This window comes from Hypomesus nipponensis, chromosome 21 (genome assembly GCF_054491055.1).
Source record: "Hypomesus nipponensis isolate SF chromosome 21, ASM5449105v1, whole genome shotgun sequence".
Lineage (NCBI taxonomy): Eukaryota > Metazoa > Chordata > Actinopteri > Osmeriformes > Osmeridae > Hypomesus > Hypomesus nipponensis.
The window spans coordinates 5,512,501-5,526,190 of NC_140381.1; the positions used below are offsets into that span (position 1 = coordinate 5,512,501).

Sequence of the window (13,690 nt, forward strand, 5' to 3'; positions counted from 1 at the left end):
TGGAATGGAATAGCCTAATCTTCTTTTTCTCAGCGTCTTAGGTGCACATTGTTTCCAACAATGACAATTCGGCCAGCAAGGGCACGCCGCTAGCGTAACAGCTGTATACGGAAATGAGGGGAACAATAGGCGATGCAACGGGTTGTATTGAATGGGTGTGTATGTGCGATGTGGCTACAATGCCAAAGGATGCGCACATTGGTATTGTAACATGTTCGTTTTAATGAGCGCCGGATGGCCATGCATGTGTCTTCCTTCTGGCCACACTCAGATCTCGTGAATGGGGGTGTGTGTTGCGTGTGTTTCAGGTTCCACAGAAAGCAAATGTAGCCCCTTACTTTAACATGGCTTCTTCTTTCTCCTCTTCCTCCTTTTGCCGATCCATCACTGCCATGATTATTTTCCTCTCCTCCTCGGTGAGGTGGCTGAGATCCGGCAGGTCGGGCATGGTTGGCGGCGCGGTGGGTGGGCGAGGGCCGCCTTGGGGCCCCACTGAGGCGGACATCTTTACCACCACCCCTCCTTGGCGTGTCGTTTCGACTGACAGAATTCCCGAGCGTTACGAGCCACACCTCACGACATAGTCCACAGCGAAAGCAACAGTGGCAGCGCTTGTGAATAGTGCAAGCCGCTCATGGTTCCAGGCACCCACGGTTGTGCTTTTGTTGCTCCTCGGCTATTTCTCCTCTCTCGTTCCCCCCCCACCCCCCGCCGCCTGCCCTCCTCTCCCCTCCACCGCCAGTTTACGGGAAGCCCATATCCGCGCCAGGAGTTGACACAACCGAGGGACTCCTGGATCACTTGGCTGATCTCTGATGCCCCCGCCACCGGACTCTGGATTGTGTTAGACAGCGGTAGTAGAAGCGGAGTTTGTGTGTTGCGCCCCCTCTCTCGCTCTCTCTCTCGCTCTCTCTCTCTCTTTCACTCTCGGTGCCACCGCCTCGGCACCGCTAATGTTGATGCCGCTGACAGGGAGATAGAACAGTCAATGGGAATGCAGCCCCCGCGCGCACGTCTCTTCCTCCTATAACGGAGGCGCGCTTACTCATTTGAGAATGGATCTCTCACCTCACGAGTGCAGAACCCTTTTTCGCCCTCCCATTATTCAGGGGGCGCGCCTCTCCAGAACCAACCCACGCACACACATTTGGAAGGGGGTGTTCAATGAAATTGGAGCAGGATCCGGTCAGGCAAACGATTACCTAATCCAGGGGGCTAATTAATAATCTATTTTTGTCATTTGAAGAGTTGACATGTCCCAATACAATTAAACCGGTCAGTTATGATAAATCATCTCAGATCTTAGACAAATAGTCTGAGCATTTCAAGTATTTTTTGAATACTTTTGATAATGATCAAAATATGTTAAATATCAGCTCCCAGTGTGTCATTGGAGCAATAGCCTAATTTAAAGCCTTATTCCCGATCTGTGTAAAAACATTGTGTCCAGCACCATGGACAGCGAAGTGGGCGCTCTATGCAGCACAGTAAAAGGGCTCGAGACAGTTGGCGCATTAAAATGCCCAAAAATGTATCGTTGTTTCATATTCTTAATAATACATCTAGGTGCAATACTTCTGCATCAAAAAAATGTTTTAGCCACACTTGAGGCCACCAAGGTAGGCTACACTTGAGGCCATAAAAAAAAACAAAAGAAAACGTTTCTAACAAATCAGTTTGGAATAATGTAATTTTGTATTATATAGGCATAGGCTAGTCACTTAGTTTCTTTAGTAGCACTGTGTCTATCTTACGTAGCCTGTCTGTCTGGTATCAATGATTGGCTGTCTCTCTCGTTTGTATGCATGAGGGCCACACTCCCAGGCTTTACCGGTGTTGTGCCCCCAGATGCACCCACACCTGGAAAAACAACCCCTCGGGCTCCGCATCAGTTATTTACACAAACAACGTATAAAGTCTTCTAAAAATTACAATGTGAGACAGCTGTCTCCCCGCCGTTTGGTTGCGATATCAAAGCGAAATCTTTCACTTTTTGATTCAAGTGGTTTGTGCGCGCGCTCCCGCGATGGGGTGCTTTTTAAGGTGGGGGTGCATCTGAAGGCACAACACCGGGTCCGGTCTTGGCACCCGTTCCCTCTCAATGACGTAATGTTACGTGGCTGAGACCATCCAGCAGATGGCAATAGTACCAAGTCCGTTGGGTGACGTCACCAAGGAGGTGACTGTACTCATGAATTGACGTCAACTTAAAAAAAAAAGAATGGAACTTCTCCTGGTGCAGAATTTTGTCATCATTGAAGTCGTGACTGTTAGGTTGCAAAGGGCAAACACAAGCCCAGGACGCCTGAGTTGCTGCAGGGTTGCAATGGCAACCTGTAACCCACACAGTTGTAATTTTCCACTCATGTCTCCTTCCTGTGTGACAAGGTGCGTTTGTGTGTATGCCAAATATTTTACATAGGATAAACATTAATCAAGGGAAGTAACTAATAGACAACCATTGACAGCCATATAAAACCCCAATGTAACATCAGAGTCAGACACATTTAAATGGGTACCATAAAAGCTGAATGGTGTCATGAATTCCCATATTCATTTTAACCCCTGTCACATGGCGTCACATACAACATATGTGAAACCAAGCATAGACATAGCAGTCTCATCATGTAGTAGGAATCCTCCAAACGTGTTGTGGGGCATTTCCACAAATCCACCACTTTTTTTCCCCCCTTCTTCTTCTGAAGAGAATCACGACCCAGGCAAGAAGAGCCCTCTTGATAACTGTGCTAACTGCGCCATCTAGAGGCTTTACTGGGAACGGCAGGTTACTGCTCTAAATATAAGGGACTTTAGTTTAAATATTAACATAGTAATATTAACCTGTTAATTAATAAATTAAATAATAATGGATGTTAATAAGGGATGTTAATAAATATCTCTTCGGTTGATGTTAGTAGCTGTAAATAGCAGCATGCAAAAAGCCAAATGAAATGTAATCATGGGAGACAGCAATCTGTTTTTCACATCAGACAGCAGTGTTCATGGAGGTGATGCTCTCTGCATGAGAGATTCCACCCATAGACGTCTCCTCCATGTGCTCAGAGCTTCAGGAAACCATGGGTAACCAACACGGTATGCACACTGCAGGTTCATTATGACTCTAACTATGTTGAAAAAAAAACGACTGAGAAACTCGACTCACAGGTTTGCCTTTCTTTCCTCTGCCTCTCCTGCAAGCTCTCGCGAGGCCACAGAAACATCCTCCTCCCTTTTTCCTCGGTTTCTGCTCAGAAAGCGGCTATGGTGGCCATCGTGGTTCTCTGAGGAAACAGCCTTCTAGGGCTGAAGCTGTCTGCTCAGGTGAAGCAGGCTCAGGTGAAGCAGGCTCAGGTGAAGCAGGCTCAGGTGAAGCAGGCTCAGGTGAAGCAGGCTCAGGTGAAGCAGGCTCAGGTGAAGCAGGCTCAGGTGAAGCAGGCTCAGGTGAAGCAGGCTCAGGTCACTGGCTGCTGGCATGATCGGATTGTCCCTTCACATTCATGTCCAGCAGTAGCAGCACGTCCATGGTAGGCTTGTGTCTACCGAAAGCGTCCATCACGGCCTTGATTTGGTCACCAGAGGCAGGGAGATCTCAGTGACCATGACTACCTGGCTACCATGACTACCTGACATCACTGCTCTGAGATTCTCATCAGACCTGGTCAGGCTGATTCCAGCATGCTTGACCTCCTGGACCTCAGCAATGTCACCCACGGGCAGATCCTGAGAGGCATCCTGGGAGCCTGTGACCAGTCAAGGCTGCACTGACTTGATCCAGAGTGGCTTTGTTTCTAGCCCACTGCTGGTCCACTTCCTTTGAGAGGTCCCGAAGCAGCTGCTGCAAGGCAGAGGAGTCTCTATCCACCAATGGATCCCAGGACTCACCATGGTCAGTAGGAGCCAGGGAGGAGGGTGCCTCGGGGGGGGGGGGTGACTGCAGGGTGTCTGCGTCCAAAACGCTTTGGAACATCCGTTTACTTGGGTGTCATTCTGAATGACAGCTGACATGACCACCTTTAACAGGAAATCCAGTGAAGACAACTTAAGTTTTCCACTCTTTATTTTTGTTTGGGGAACCACGGGTACTTTAAAAGAGGTTATACAGCGCTGTACATTGGGGAGCAGTATTCACAGACGTGATAGCCATGTCTTCTCCCTTTAAATACTATTCATTTTATTCTCTATAATCTTATAATGATACAATGATACAATAAAAGCTTGTGTAACTGGTCCTGCAGCTTTTTGATATGTTGTTGATCGATGGATGTTGTCGGAACTTATTTTTAATTCTTTCTTTTTTCAAAAAAAAAGAAGAAAAAAAAAGAAAAAAAAAAGTGACGATCAAAAACACGACAGGCACAAACTGCCAGCCTGCGATGCTGTACGACTTCCCATTCACTCACACAATCGAGAAAGAGATACGAGACAGAGAGAGAGAGATAGAGAGAAAAAGAGGGAAAGATACAAGTTAGATGTTCTGAACAGTGGTCACAAAACCGGCGCCAGCTCTCGGTGAGGGTTTCCCAGGGGTCGAGATTGTCGAACCCTGATCCAGCAATCCTCTCATCTTCCTCTGCACGCCCTTTCACCCCATGTATTTTTTTAAGGAGGGAGGGGAGGGGGGGGGGGGGTCACTTCCACAGTTGTGTGCTGAGGGTCTGGCCAGAGGGGGGGGCCGCCCAACCCCCCATGGCCGCAGCGGGCTGACCAAAGGCCATCTGACCACCGGCTCCGTTCAGCGTCATCCCTGACATCTGCTGGTTCATCTGGGGAGGGCACAATGGAGGGGAGGGGTGGTGGTGGTGGTGGGTTTAAAGCACTCTATTAATGACAAGAGAACGGGGGGGGGGGGGGGGGGAACCCACATCGCTATGACGACCAACTGATTACACTTCCTGTTCCCAGCTCCTTCTACACATCGACACTACGTCTCTGCCTCATGCAAAACAAACAGCAGCCAGCAACGGGAACCGGCACAAAATTGAACTCCCATACCTGTCCCATGTTCCACTGGGCCTGCTGCCCGGGCTGGATGGCATACATGCCCTGAGCGGGCACCATGCCCGCGGGCATCGCCGCTCCCTGGGGCCCCATCATCCGGGGGGCCATGCCCATCACCCCCGCGGCAGGCGCGTTGCCCATGAAGCCATTGGGCATGGTCATGCCGACCATCATGCCCGTGTTGGGACCCATCATGGCCGCCCCGCTCTGTGCCATCATGGCGCCCATGACGGTGGTGGGGGGCATGCCGGCGCCCATGCCAGGGAAAGCCTGGTAGCCAGCGGGGGCCTGGACCGGGAACTGCATCTGGGGCTGGCCCATGAACATACCAGCTGAGAGAGAGAGAGAGAGATAGAGAGAGAGAGAGGAAAAAAAGAGAGAGAGAGAGGGAGAGAGAGAGAGAGAAAAAAAAAATAGAGAGATTGAGAGAGAGAATAAAGTGAAACAACCGAGTTGCTTTCAAAAGGGTCACATTATCCTTCACCCTCCTACCACTTCCCCTTCGGTTTTTGGGGGTTTTGTCTTTTAGTAGGAGAACTGAAAATGGACTATGAGGAACTGCTGCGTGCGTGCGTGCGAACGCGTGTGCCATGTACCGTATGCGTACGGCTCCGTCCCAGCAGGGGCCTGCTGGGCCATGCTGCTGCTGCCGTACAGCGACAGGATGGAGTCTTTGGACAGCGGCTTCTTGGCCGCGTCCTCCGCCTTGCCGCCGCTCGTCTCACTGAACAGGTCCAGGTCTCCCTGGCCCGAGGCCCCGCCGCCCCCTCCGCCTGCTGGGGCCTGTGTCGGAGTGCTGGCGGGGTTACTGGAGCTCGCCTGGAGAGAGGAGGTAGACCGAGAAGAACCTGGTGAATATGGTAGGCCTCGAGGATGATAGGGAAGACATTATGAGGAAGGCCTCTGATTGGCCCATTTGGTGATGATGAAGATGATGATAGGGAAGACATTATAAGGAAGGCCTCTGATTGGTCCATTGGGTGATGATAGAGAAGACATTATGAGGAAGGTCTCTGATTGGCCCATTTGGTGATGATGATGATGATGATAGGGAAGACACTATGAGGAAGGCCTCTGATTGGCCCATTTGGTGATGATGATAGAGAAGACATTATGAGGAAGGCCTCTGATTGGGCCATTTGGTGATGATGATAGGGAAGACATTGAGGAAGGCCTCTGATTGGACCATTTGGTGATTATGATGATGATAGGGAAGACATTGAGGAAGGCCTCTGATTGGACCATTTGGTGATTATGATGATGATAGGGAAGACATTATGAGGAAGGCCTCTGATTGGGCCATTTGGTAATGATGATAGGGAAGACATTATGAAGATGGCCTCTGATTGGCCCATTTGGTGATGATGATAGGGAAGACATTATGAGGAAGGTCTTTGATTGGCCCATTTCGTGATGATGATGATGGTAGGGAAAACATTATGAGGAAGGCCTCTGATTGGTCCATTTGGTGATGATGATAAGGAAGACATTATAAAGAAGGCCTCTGATTGGCCCATTTGGTGATGATGATAGGGAAGACATTATGAAGAAAGCCTCTGATTGGCCCATTTGGTTTCTTAAGCTTTTGTTTCTTTATATTTGCGCGTGTTCGTTTCACGGCACACACGTGCGAGGTTCACCTGAGAGAACTGTGCTGCTGCCGTGGAGACGGGGAGGGGGTTGGAGACCATGGGGCCAAAGATGTCCAGGTCGTCGTTGTTCTGGGCTGTGCTGGAGGTGGGGGCTGAGGCTACTGCGGGAGCGTCTGGGACACAGACAGAGAGAGACATGGGGGAGACAGAGAGAGACATGGGAGAGAGAGAGACATGGGGGGGGAGAAAGAGAGACAGAGACATGGAGAGAGAGAGCGTGAGCGAGCGTGAGCGAGCGAGAGCGAGCGAGAGCGAGCGAGAGCGAGCGAGATAGAGAAAAAGAAAGAAAGAGATGGAGAGAGGGACAAGAGAGTGAGTCAAGGGGAAGAGAAAACAAGTTTAACCAGTGATGGAATGTGCTCATGCTTGACAAACATGACTGACCGGTTAGCGTCAAATCAAGATGAATTGGTAAAGCCCTTGGGAATCGATTTCAAACATTGCTTCAAAGTCACACTAACCCATCAACACCCAAGAGCCTACCTAACCTTCTTAGAAGTCAAGCCCATTTCCCTAAAATTACCAACGGGGCCACATAAATGCCAGAGGATCAGGAAGTTGTGCTCACCAAGGCCTAAGAGGTTGACGGATGGTTCTGTGGGCTTCGCTGGGCTAACTTTGGGGAGGGGCCGGGCCTCTTCGCTCTGATTGGGTGAAACGGGGGAAGGAGAAATCAGACACAATCGGTCCGATCCGAGACCTGTCTCTACCCCTCGGGCAGCTCAGACCAGAAGCGCAGCTGGGATAACAGTAATGGCAGGGCTTCTCTCTGGTGTGGATGCCATTGAGATGGCATGTGTGTCGTATACCGTCAGCGTGGTTTTTAGTAAACTACTATCCCACCTTGCCGTACGATGACAGCTTTGCTCCTCGGTCAGATTCCTTCTCTCTCTTGGTCTCCTTCTCTTTCGGCTGCGGAACACAACACAGAAGGTGTGTTGAGGTGTAACTCTACAGAAGCACTGTGCATGGCCGTATGTCTGTCTGTCTGTCTGTCTGTCTGTATCTCTGTCTGTCTGTATCTCTGTCTGTCTCTCTCCATCTTTCTCTCTCTCCATCTCTCTCTCTCTCCCCATCTCTCTCTTTATATAGATGATACTTACACTCCCCCCATTGGTCACATTCTTGCTGTAGTATTTCTTCTTCTCATACTTGTCCCTGATCAAGAACTCCACTGCTCTGGGATAGAGGGGTTAAGGAAGTAACAGGTAGCCATGGGTAACAAGTGTGTATGTTTGTGTGTCCGTCTCTGTGCATTCCAACAAAAATCTGTATTTATACTGTGTGTGTGTGTGTGTGTGTGTGTGTGTGCTTTAAAACACGTGTGTGTCTTATTAAGGATACTGGTCTGTTTGGGGCCGTCTGAAGTTTTCTGGGAGGTTGGCCTCATACAGCTTCCTGGCCCTGGTGTTTCCCATGTCCTGTACACTCTGATGAAGAGATCCATCAAGGAGGAGTCACAGAGAGAAACAGTCAAAGACAAGAGGGTGAGAAGAGATGGTGAGAGAGAAACGGAAAGAGCCAAGGGGCGTGGAATGGACCAAAAAGTAGCACGATTCCTCATCACAAGTGAAACACCTCAGGGTGGAAAAATCTAGCATGCTCCATAACCAGCCAGCTTTCATATTGTCGTCAACACAGCCGAAGGGACGTTATTTCAGTACCTGGATTTGTTCTGAGGTCCATTGGTCCAGGTTGACAGATTTGACCCGTGATATGTGCACCCCGAGGTTCCTGTGGATACCAGCACACCGAATACAGATGAAGACCCCCAGGTTCCAGGACGCCCATCTTGGACCTGAGAGAGTGGGAACGAAGGAGAAAGAGAGAGACGGAGAGAGAGACATGGAGACAGAGAGCAAGATACAAAAATAGAAAGAAAGAAAGAGATGGAGACAGATAAAAACAGAGGAACACAGGGAAAGAGAGAGAGAGAGAGAGAGTCAATGGAAAGAGAAAAGTTGACAGCGACATGGCAGTTATAAAGAGTATAGCCTTCCATCTAAACATGCTTGAACCTGTGCTGTATGTGTTGATGTAATTTCATCATTTGGCACTTTTTTTAGGGTTGGGAAGCCACATTCTTTCAGGATGACAGACAAGCAAGCTAGCACGCTTTTCCGACAGCGACTTTGTTGATTGACGTCCTAGCTTGCACCCACTTGTCTATACCTGGGAGCCATTATTGTAAGCAGAGGAAGCGGCATTCGTTAGCCTAGCTAGCTAGCTCAATGCTAAGAGGAAGAAGGATATGTCGTCAGGTGACTGGAAAACGTTAGCTTGATGGCTAGTTACTTAGCCAGAAGCTAACCAACTATAGAGGGATGTGCTACTCAATCAAACGAGAAAACTTATTGTACAAACTAAACAAGAGCGTTAAATACCATTATTTAATCAACTTTAAATAAATGTAAATACCTTTTGCCTCACAATCGGCGCAATATTTGTTGTCGTCTTCCCTCAGCATTTTTGACAGGATGGCCTGATGTTGCTCGTTGAGTTTCTGGGCCTTCTCTCTCTCTGAACGGGTCGTCATCTTCGCGGATATGCCGTCTGTTTTCCAATAAAACTCAATCTATCGATAATATCTGTGAATTGTAAGAACTGTAATTTAAGACCATAATCAGACAAATGGACACCTCCGAGAGAAGTATAAAAAACACCCGGAACCGGAATTTCTTCTCCACCCACAAGGAAATCGGAACTCAAAGAAGGCGGCGACTTTAGTTTAAAAACCTTGTTGGATTGGTGGACTGGGGTTGACGTTGTTTATGTGACGCACGGAGGCAAACACATGAATATTTTTTGGGAATTATGATCAAGTGTGTTACCTTTCCATCAGGCAACAATGTATGAGTTAGGCACGTATTGTATCAAAACAGAATACATTTGGTCCATAATGACTACCAATTAGTGGAACAAGAGAGGTCACAGTAGGTCTTTCATCCAGTCCAGCTAATACGGTTATGGCTAATACCTGTTCATAATATTAATGCCTATTAATCTTGTTCACTGGCGTTTTCGACATTACAGCATCACGCCCCCTCTTGCTTATTATATAATCAAGTAAAACATTTAATGAATAATATTCAAACGGACTTGTCAGGGATTAATGGGGATCCGTAATAGGCGCTGTGTAAACAATTTTTAAGTGGTTTCCCAACAAAAATAACGTGTAATAAACCATAGTGCTACTTTGTTTTATTGTGCAGTGTTTTGAGTTCATGTAAATAGTGATTCAAAATATGACCAAAGTAGTACATTTATGAACTATGATATACCTTTATTGGGTTACAAAGGGGAAAAAATTATATATATATATATATATACAAAATCATTGGAATGGTATACTTTGTTATGTTACAGAAAAATGTGATACCTGATCCCGAGCTCGGATTCATGCATACAAAATACAAAAACATCAACCACTTGAACGGAAGTCTATTCACACTACGTCACAAACACACTCTTTACATACCAACACTTGTGATATAAAAATAGTGCTACGACAAGAAACAGGGGTTTAGTATAATCACATCATCTAGCTAATAAAAGGTCTCCAGGCGGATCTTGAAGCAATCCTCCGGGTGCCTGGTGGCGATGTCGTAACGTAGCAGTATCTCCATGTATGGCGGCCAGAAGGTGTCATCGACAGTTACGTAGGGGTCGTGAGGGGTCTCAAGGGTCTTGTTCATCAGTAGCTGAGGATATGAACACAGGGGAATGAGTGCACCGTTATTTTCCAGAAGGCCCCCTGTCGCCCTGCAGATGTGACAGGACTGATGAGGACTGGATGGGTATAGGAAACGTGTTTCTGTTCAATCGACGTATGTGTGTGTGTATGTGTGTATGTGCGTGTGTGTGTGTGTGTGCATGTGCGTGTGTGGCATGAATACTGTACAGGGACTCGCCTCGAGAATTTCATTCAGAGAAATCAGATTATCGTTCAGCTCTTGAGGAATGTTCTGCCAGAGAGAAGAAAAAAAACTCACAATAATCACAAGACAATCTTGAAATGCCATCATCTAGACTTTGTCTTGCCAATCATCAGTCGTACAAGATCGAATTTGGTAGAAGCACGTAACATACACCGTTTGAAAAAAAAAAAAACTCGAATCGGAGCACAGCGTACGTACCTTCTTCTTCTTGTTGGCGGCAGTCTCGTTCTGAGGGAGAGGGAAGTGTTCCTCCAGTACATCTCCAAGAGTTTCCAACAGTCTGTCCTGGTAATCTTTCATCTTCTGAATCTTCTTCTTGGTCTCTTGCAAAACACTGAAGCATATTCCTATTCAAATACTAGTCAACAGTGTATCATTACATGGCACAACGTAAAAAGCATAATGACACATCGCATTTATAAACTAAAAGACAAATGTTTCTTAAGAAATAAAGGCACGTTTTTACATTTGTTCCGACTGCTGCTCGTTCTCCAGTTTGAGTCTGGTCACATGATCCGTTGCAGCAGCCAGCACTTCCTTCTTCTCCTCCAGCCACTTCTGTTCACTGAAACACACACAAAGCTTGAACCACGTGACACAGCTGTAAACTTTAGATCATTGTCACCCTAAACAAACAAAAAAAGAAGAAAAACCTTTTCAGAGTATCTCTCAGTTTGTTCCTCTTCTCTTGAGCACAGGATAGGACCATCTCTAACTGAGCATTCAGTTTCTGCAGCTATGAAACACCGATTGGGAGAGGTGAATTTGTGGTGATATATATATAAATATAAATAAATAAAGAGTGGTCATTACCACATTTGACCTTACCTCCTGTTTTCCAAGAGCATGTAAAACCTCTGGGTTCTTAGACAACACTAAGAAAAAACAAAGCATGGCTTTCATGAGGAGGAGACTTGTTTAAGACATGGAAACAATAGGCTTCAATGCAGTACCCATGCACCAATACTGATAGTGTATCTCCATGTTTCAACTATTTAGAACATACTAAGAAATGTTTACGACCTAAATAATAAATACACTTACGTTTGGGCTCTACTTTTTGCCATTGTATCATCTCTGCCGCTATAGTTGTCAACCTGTTTACTGACTGAGGATAAACACAAGGTTAGTAAATAGCATTATTTGTAAGACAATTTTACAACATGGCAGCTTGTTTAAAAACGTTACAGAATTTAACGTGATTTCTCACCTGCTCTTGTGGACTGTCAGATGAATCTGTCTCTGAAAGAATTATCTTATTTTGAAGCTGAAACACAGAAGGAAAGGAGTTTTCCAGTCAAATTTCACAGTAATTGTCAGTTGACTGCATAGGCAACATATACGTAGCTAGAGATGTTAGAAACAAAGGTAGAAGGGTTTCGAAGGTAGTTACCATCTGAAGCTGTGCAAACTTCTCTTCACACTCGTTCAACAGTTCCTCTGTCTGAACAGCCTCGGAAAAGTCCGTTAAATCTGGCATGTGAGCTTCATTGGCATCTGGCTGTACTTGCGCCTGTGAAAGTACGAACAATAAAGGAACGAGTTAACTTACAGGCAGGCTAGCAAACAGACCAAACCCTACAGCGGAGAATCGTCTTTTACGAAGATAACGTAGTCTAACGCTTGATAGATCATTTAGCTAGCACTAATGGTAGAGAGCAAAAAGGGTAACTTATGCTATGTTGGCTAGCTAGCTAAATTACGCGATTACAATATTTTGCTTAAAAAGCAGTGCTAGCTACATTGAAACTGCTTCACGGCATGTTGTTATACCATGTCTGAAATGGCAGGTGGTTTTAGAAATCCCAAATAGATAGTATAGCTAGCTAATGAACTGTTTCAGCTGCCTTGTCAACAATCCAGTTTCAAAATACCGCCAGCGGTCCACTTTTGATTCCGTAACAGGGCTGCGTTCAATAGCACACACAAGTACATTATTAGCAAAGGGTAGACGATTGTAAACTTTTAGCCAGACATTAAGATTGAAAACAATCGTACTCTTGGAAATGTACCCAGTCCGTCATATGTTGCTTGTTAAAAACTGGGATGTTTTATATTTTATATTGTATATTGTAGGACCTAATGCTGTTTAAAACTTGCTGCTCATTGTGAGTGGTGATTGAATCAGCTAAACGTGTGTGTGATTCACCGCAAGGGGGCAGTTGGATACTGCGTTTACATTGAACCCAGACCTAGTGGTTTGTCACCAACGATGGGCAGCCTTGGGAGACAATTTGAGGACAGAAATGAGATTATGATCATGATTTCAGTAGTCCTTAATGTGATAGCGTTCAGGTCTAGACAGTGTGGATATTCATTGATATGTTGTGCCATACAAACAACAGCCCCAAGACATAGCTTTGTGCTTGTGTGTCCGTGTGTGTGTGTGTGTGTGTGTGTGTGAGAGAGAGAGAGAAAGAGAGAGCGAGAGAGAGAGAGAGAGAGAGAGAGAGAGAGAGAGAGAGAGAGAGAGAGAGAGAGAGAGAGACGGGGGGTGCACGTGTGCGAGGGGAAATGATTTAGGTTTTGTGTCGTGGTAAAGCTCTCCGTTTACATCTGTGACATTTTGACAGGACACATCATTAAGATCTGCCTGCTCAGCATGGTGCCGTCATAAAACCGGACAGGCAATTTCTGTTTGCTCCAAACAGCTACCCCGTTCTGCGTCTTTGATTTTAATACAGTAGATGGGGCAACTAAGCGGCAGAGGGAGAAAATATTTCCTGGGTTAGGTTTATTTTTTTCCAAGCGATGTGGTTCCTAAATCACATACCCTAGCTCACGTGAATGATCAACTAGAATTTGATTAATATGCAAATTCGATGCAAACTGTTCCATTCGAGCCTTCAGTGCGGCCTAATTAATCAACAGTTAAAGGAAATTAATACATACATCAATTCTGTCAGGAACATGCTTAGTTCAATCGCCCGTAAAATTGAAGTTTGAAGTATTAACTGGCTCTACAGGAACGCTATGATTAAAACTTTCCAATTCCCCCCTGTTTAGAGACATGCAGTGACTTAACTCCAGGCATTTAAATGATCTAGGCCTAAATATTGGCCTATAGATTTTCAAAAGCCATTGTATATTTTTTATATCTTG

At 46.2% G+C, this 13,690-nt stretch overlaps 3 protein-coding genes across 4 annotated transcripts in view; all 3 read right to left on the reverse strand.

Annotated features, from left to right (window-relative positions):
- rims1b (regulating synaptic membrane exocytosis 1b) overlaps window positions 1-615 on the reverse strand; it is a 55,080-nt gene extending 54,465 nt beyond the window's left edge. Inside the window, exon 1 of the mRNA XM_084685959.1 lies at window positions 339-615. Coding sequence (XP_084542085.1) covers window positions 339-505 — 167 coding nt within the window. The 5' untranslated portion in view covers window positions 506-615. The remainder of the gene's footprint in view (window positions 1-338) is intronic.
- A 3,424-nt stretch (window positions 616-4,039) lies between these two features.
- On the reverse strand, window positions 4,040-9,361 carry LOC146237585 (stromal membrane-associated protein 1-like). The gene is made up of 10 exons (XM_084686165.1): window positions 9,069-9,361; window positions 8,315-8,448; window positions 7,995-8,080; window positions 7,754-7,829; window positions 7,494-7,562; window positions 7,219-7,294; window positions 6,639-6,763; window positions 5,595-5,817; window positions 4,993-5,330; window positions 4,040-4,763 (listed from the first exon to the last, which is right to left on the reverse strand). Exons 1-10 carry the CDS (start codon window positions 9,184-9,186, stop codon window positions 4,629-4,631), a joined length of 1,380 nt encoding a protein of 459 aa, XP_084542291.1. The 5' UTR covers window positions 9,187-9,361; the 3' UTR covers window positions 4,040-4,628.
- A 551-nt stretch (window positions 9,362-9,912) lies between these two features.
- cenpk (centromere protein K) lies at window positions 9,913-12,716 on the reverse strand. Of its 2 annotated transcripts, none has more exons than XM_084685142.1 (10): window positions 12,587-12,716; window positions 11,982-12,101; window positions 11,799-11,855; window positions 11,633-11,696; window positions 11,417-11,463; window positions 11,242-11,324; window positions 11,055-11,153; window positions 10,787-10,922; window positions 10,562-10,615; window positions 9,913-10,351 (listed from the first exon to the last, which is right to left on the reverse strand). In XM_084685142.1, exons 2-10 carry the CDS (start codon window positions 12,066-12,068, stop codon window positions 10,196-10,198), a joined length of 783 nt encoding a protein of 260 aa, XP_084541268.1. In that variant the 5' UTR covers window positions 12,069-12,101; window positions 12,587-12,716; the 3' UTR covers window positions 9,913-10,195. The 2 variants fall into 2 exon arrangements, with proteins under 2 accessions (XP_084541268.1, XP_084541267.1); XM_084685141.1 differs by lacking the exon at window positions 12,587-12,716 and adding an exon at window positions 12,362-12,501.
- Window positions 12,717-13,690: the final 974 nt, after the last annotated feature.

Excerpts from the sequence above, each read along its gene's own strand:
- LOC146237585 (XM_084686165.1), bottom strand. The coding sequence starts at position 9,186 with ATGACGACCCGTTCAGAGAGAGAGAAGGCCCAGAAACTCAACGAGCAA. Across the intron at positions 7,295-7,493 it reads AGCTGTCATCGTACGGCAAG|AGCGAAGAGGCCCGGCCCCT; the intron begins GTGGGATAGTAG and ends TCACCCAATCAG. Across the intron at positions 5,818-6,638 it reads CAGCAGCACAGTTCTCTCAG|GCGAGCTCCAGTAACCCCGC; the intron begins GTGAACCTCGCA and ends TCCTCTCTCCAG.
- cenpk (XM_084685141.1), bottom strand. Across the intron at positions 11,464-11,632 it reads GCAAAAAGTAGAGCCCAAAC|TGTTGTCTAAGAACCCAGAG; the intron begins GTAAGTGTATTT and ends GTTTTTTCTTAG. Across the intron at positions 10,352-10,561 it reads CTCTGAATGAAATTCTCGAG|CTACTGATGAACAAGACCCT; the intron begins GCGAGTCCCTGT and ends TCATATCCTCAG.